Genomic DNA, 4,358 nt, shown 5'->3' on the forward strand with positions numbered 1-4,358 from the left:
GGGGAGGAAGAAGGGAGGGCGGAGCGGCCCAGCGCGCCTCAGCGAGCGGGTTTCCTGGTCCGTGCCCTCAGCCGGCCAGCCCGGGCCCCCTCGGGGAACACTTGGCAGAAGGGCTCGGTCCATCTCCGCCATCAGCCCGCGGTCCTGGTGCTGTAAGGAACTCGTTCTTAGCCGTGCGCTTTAGTTACGTATATATGCGGGTTTTCTCCCTCCGGGTGGCGTTTAGTGGATTTTAACCGCGCGGTTAAGACATCACCCTTTAGGAGGAACAAAGTTCCTGCAAGGTGTTAGCATCGACCCTAGGCTGGAACTAGACTGGGAGACAAAAGCTGACAGGCTGGGCAGCCGTCTGGAGTGGTTCACGAGAAAAGGTGTCATCTAGAAATACAGGACGATTGAGAATGGTTTGGGTTGGAAGGGACCTTAAAGCTCATCCAGTCCCAACCCCCTGCCACGGGCAGGGACACCTTCCACTAGAGCAGGTTGCTCCAAGCCCCTGTGTCCAACCCGGCCTTGAACACTGCCAGGGATGGGGCAGCCACAGCTTCTCTGGTCACCCTGTGCCAGCGCCTCAGCACCCTCACAGGGAAGAACTTCTGCCTAATATCTAACGAAAAATCTACCCTCTTTCAGTTCAAAGCCATCCCCCCCTTTTCCTATACTTGAAGCTTTTTTCATACTTTCAGGCATAGCCCAGCTTCTTCTGTCTTACTTTGGTAGGTTCCAGATGCATTTCCTGGAAGTACACCTTATTGTCTTGTAGTTTGCCTCACTAAGAGTCTGTAGAAAACAGAATGAAGAAGCTTCTAGTAAGACTGGGGGGAAAATAAAGATGTAATCCAGAGAGACCCTAATCTTCCTAAATTGCACGGCACAAGGATGTTTTACAGAACTAGGAAAGCTTGTAGTCAGTGAATGGGAGAAGATAGGAACAGATAAGGGATCATTAAACTTCATTTTGGATAAAACTAAGTGGCTGAGAAAGTTGATGCTTACGAAAACAGAAACTTCCAAATTAACTGACATGTTTAACAACACTCAGAAGCTACCAGACATGAGTTACTGTGAAATGTAATATTTATAAGAGCACATACTCCAGGATTCTAAATAAAGTTTTGGAAGCTGAATGCAGAGATGGAAGTAAAAACATCCATGTAGCTGTCTTTATATTTTGATTTTCAAGTTTAGCAAAGTTTCTATCAGTTTTCATTTTGCAACATCCCATGGTTCTATAATCATTCACCTGCTGGGGGCATTAGTGTAATTCTGATAATCTGATTTTCAAGTTGGGTTGCTTGAACTGAACCACATGTATCGCCACAGCCAGAATAGAAGGTGAAGCAAACACCTTATCACACCAGTTCTGCCCTGCTAACAGGGCTTTTGTAACAGCTTCTTTGTAATATATAGAGGTGTGTTAGCACACCACCATCCTCACTTTCTAACAGAATTAGCAGGAGCAGGTTTGAATACGGCATCTTGAAGAGATAAGTTGAAAGTATCTTCATTTTTAACAAAAATGAGCATTTGAAATTCTGTGTGTTAAAATAGCTGTACACTAACCTTATGAGTAGCTTATTGAGTGCTTTGAAGGGGGGGGGAAATTACTTTACAGTTACCATAAATAAAAATCATATCTAGTAAACTAGATCTGATCAGTTGATGTGTTTTTCCTGCTAAGAAGTATTACATTTTCTGGCTGGTAGAATAGTTTGAGGAACTGAATCACCATGAGACTATTGATTCTTTTTTAGCTTACATGGACTATCTGATTTGCATTCTTTCAACTTAATTTAGAAAAGTTAAGACTTGTAGTTGGAAGTTTACAAGCAAAGAAGTGTTCATGATTTCAGTTCAGAGATCAAGCGTTGCCAAACATAAGCTTCTTAAAAATCGGATAGCTCTCTGAAAAGAATCATTGAGCATGATCAGGATTTGACTCTTGTTCTCTTCACAGTACAGCCCAGACAATGTGGCTGGAGCAGACGGAGACATTGACCCCACTGAAATCACCTTTCCAGGATGTTTGTGTCACAGCAGCTCCTGCGTGGTTCACGTGTGCTCATGCCTTTGCCGTGGTGAAAATTACAACAGCTTGTGCCTGAGGCCTGCAGAGGAAGAGGAGGAGTACACCAGGCCTGTTTTTGAATGCAATGCCATGTGCCACTGTGGTGAATCCTGTCAAAACAGGGTTGTTCAGAGGGGTTTGCAGTTCAGACTTGAGGTGTTCAAGACTGAGAAGAAAGGGTGGGGTCTCCGTACACTGGAATTCATAGCTAAAGGAAGATTTGTCTGTGAATATGCTGGTGAAGTTTTGGGCTTTACTGAGGCACGTAGAAGAGTTCAGGCCCAGACATCAAAGGATTCAAACTATATTATGGCAGTGAGGGAGCACCTCCATAACGGTCAGATAATGGAGACCTTTGTTGACCCTACATACATAGGTAACATAGGCAGGTTCCTCAATCATTCTTGTGAACCCAATTTATTTATGGTACCAGTTCGAGTCGACTCAATGGTGCCTAGACTGGCACTTTTTGCAGCTACAGACATTTCTGCTGGAGAAGAACTTTCCTATGATTATTCTGGAAGATTCCATAATTTACCAGTAATTGACAGAGAACAAAAATCCTTAGAGAAAGAAAACAGATTGAGAAAACCTTGCTACTGTGGTTCCCGCACATGTGCTTCCTTCTTACCTTGGGACAGCTCCCTCTTTTCCACACCAGATGCTTGTTCAGGGAGCTCTCCATAGGTTTTCAGGCTGTAAGCACACCTAACGAGTATGAGTTTCTCTAGCAGTTGAATTGCAGGTAAATAAAACTCTGATTGTGTATTCCACCAAGAAAGCACCTGGTTTTGAGTAACAGCTAAAAGTCAAGATACTGAGATTAACTTCATGCAACATGCTAGAGACTGTTTCCGAGGTGGGTGCCATGAGGGAGTATTGGAGCTTCAGGAGATTCCATGATTACGCCAGGCCTGATGTTTGGGGTTTTTTTTTCCTGTTTTCTTCTGACAGCTTGCTGTATGTGTTAGAGCAGCTCTCTCAGTTTGTACCCTTCAGAAGGAATGAACTTGAACACTGGTACACCAAAAGGATATGTGGTAACAAGAAGAAACTTTGGTGAAAATTACACAAGAGAATGAGATTGAGGAATCTTGACATTTAACAGGAAAGCATCAGGTTTCTTAAATACTATGCAAATAAATTATTTTAAGTTATTTGCTATAAATCTTTTGTTCCACAAAACATAAATAACTGATTATTGATGTAAAAAAGAAAGATTAGCTTGAATACTTTGCCCCCCGCCCCTTTTCCATCTCCAGTCACATCCAGCTGCATGCCAAAACGAGGTTTTGAGTGACTGGTTCAAGTTCATTACCATTTAGCTTCTGTGTAAATCTTGCAGTTCTACAGGCTCCAAGAAGTACAGTCAGCCCGTCTTTTTGGATGACATCTGTCCCAAAGCTCATCTAGTAAGATTTCTGCAGTAATAGCAAGCAGCATGTCCATGTTACTTTCTAGCACTGTTATTACAGAGTCAGGAAGCAAATTTGGACTCTCCAGTCTAAAGCGGTATGATGGATATCCTGACTTCCGAGATGGATGAAGCAGGAAATAGATAAATACATCTGAACAACAAATTTGTCTTTTTACCTTGTTGAATGGCTGGCAGTTACACGAGTGTTCCTTTCAGCTACTAACTGATTAGTTTTCACAATCCCTACAGAGCCAGACAGCATTAAGCAAGGCCTGTCCTCCCCCGTCAGAGGGAGGTCATTGCATCTTGTTTCAGTTGTGCTTGTGCTGGTCTAACGTGTATGCTGCTCTACTGAGCATCCCCTTATGCCAGGGATACACAAGGGCACTTGCTGGATGGGGTATGTCCTGCAACTGTGTGTTACTTCACTTCCTTTCGAGAAAGGTCAAATTAAGGAAGCTTCAAAGAAAGAGGCTTGTTTTGAATCCGCCCCCAACTTCGACAGACAACCTGAAGTGCTGCTTTTTACAGTCACACACAGAGTGCCATTGGTTGCACAAATCCCTGAGCATTACTTGCTCTGCACAGTTTGATCTTTAACTGTATCCATGACCTTTGACAGGGTTTCAGCTGCCTGTCAAAAGTAGTTTACTACTAGTGGCTGAGTGGCCATTATCTTTATTCCTTGCCTGATTAAGGGTGCCTGCTTCTACAGAGCAGAAGTTCTCCAGATCCTGTCACTTGAAATACTGGAATATGTGCTGCTTGGGGTGCAGGGTCTCTTGTCCTGTGTGGAGGCTCACCTGGTTTTCTTCTCCTAAAGGGCAGTGTGCCAGCCACTTTCAGCCTGCAGGACTGGAAGGCTGGGAGCGG

At 43.9% G+C, this 4,358-nt stretch overlaps 1 protein-coding gene across 1 annotated transcript; it reads left to right on the forward strand.

The window, feature by feature from the left end:
- Positions 1–1,957: 1,957 nt before the first annotated feature.
- LOC104404037 (histone-lysine N-methyltransferase SETMAR) lies at positions 1,958–2,755 on the forward strand (the record flags this gene model as incomplete). Its single annotated transcript, XM_010012376.1, has 1 exon — positions 1,958–2,755. A coding segment is annotated over one exon (798 nt), but the record flags the coding sequence as incomplete, so codon positions are not given.
- Between the last annotated feature and the right edge of the window lie 1,603 nt (positions 2,756–4,358).

Source organism: Nestor notabilis, unplaced genomic scaffold, assembly GCF_000696875.1.
Source record: "Nestor notabilis isolate BGI_N333 unplaced genomic scaffold, ASM69687v1 scaffold30623, whole genome shotgun sequence".
In the NCBI taxonomy this organism is placed as follows: Eukaryota; Metazoa; Chordata; class Aves; order Psittaciformes; family Psittacidae; genus Nestor; species Nestor notabilis.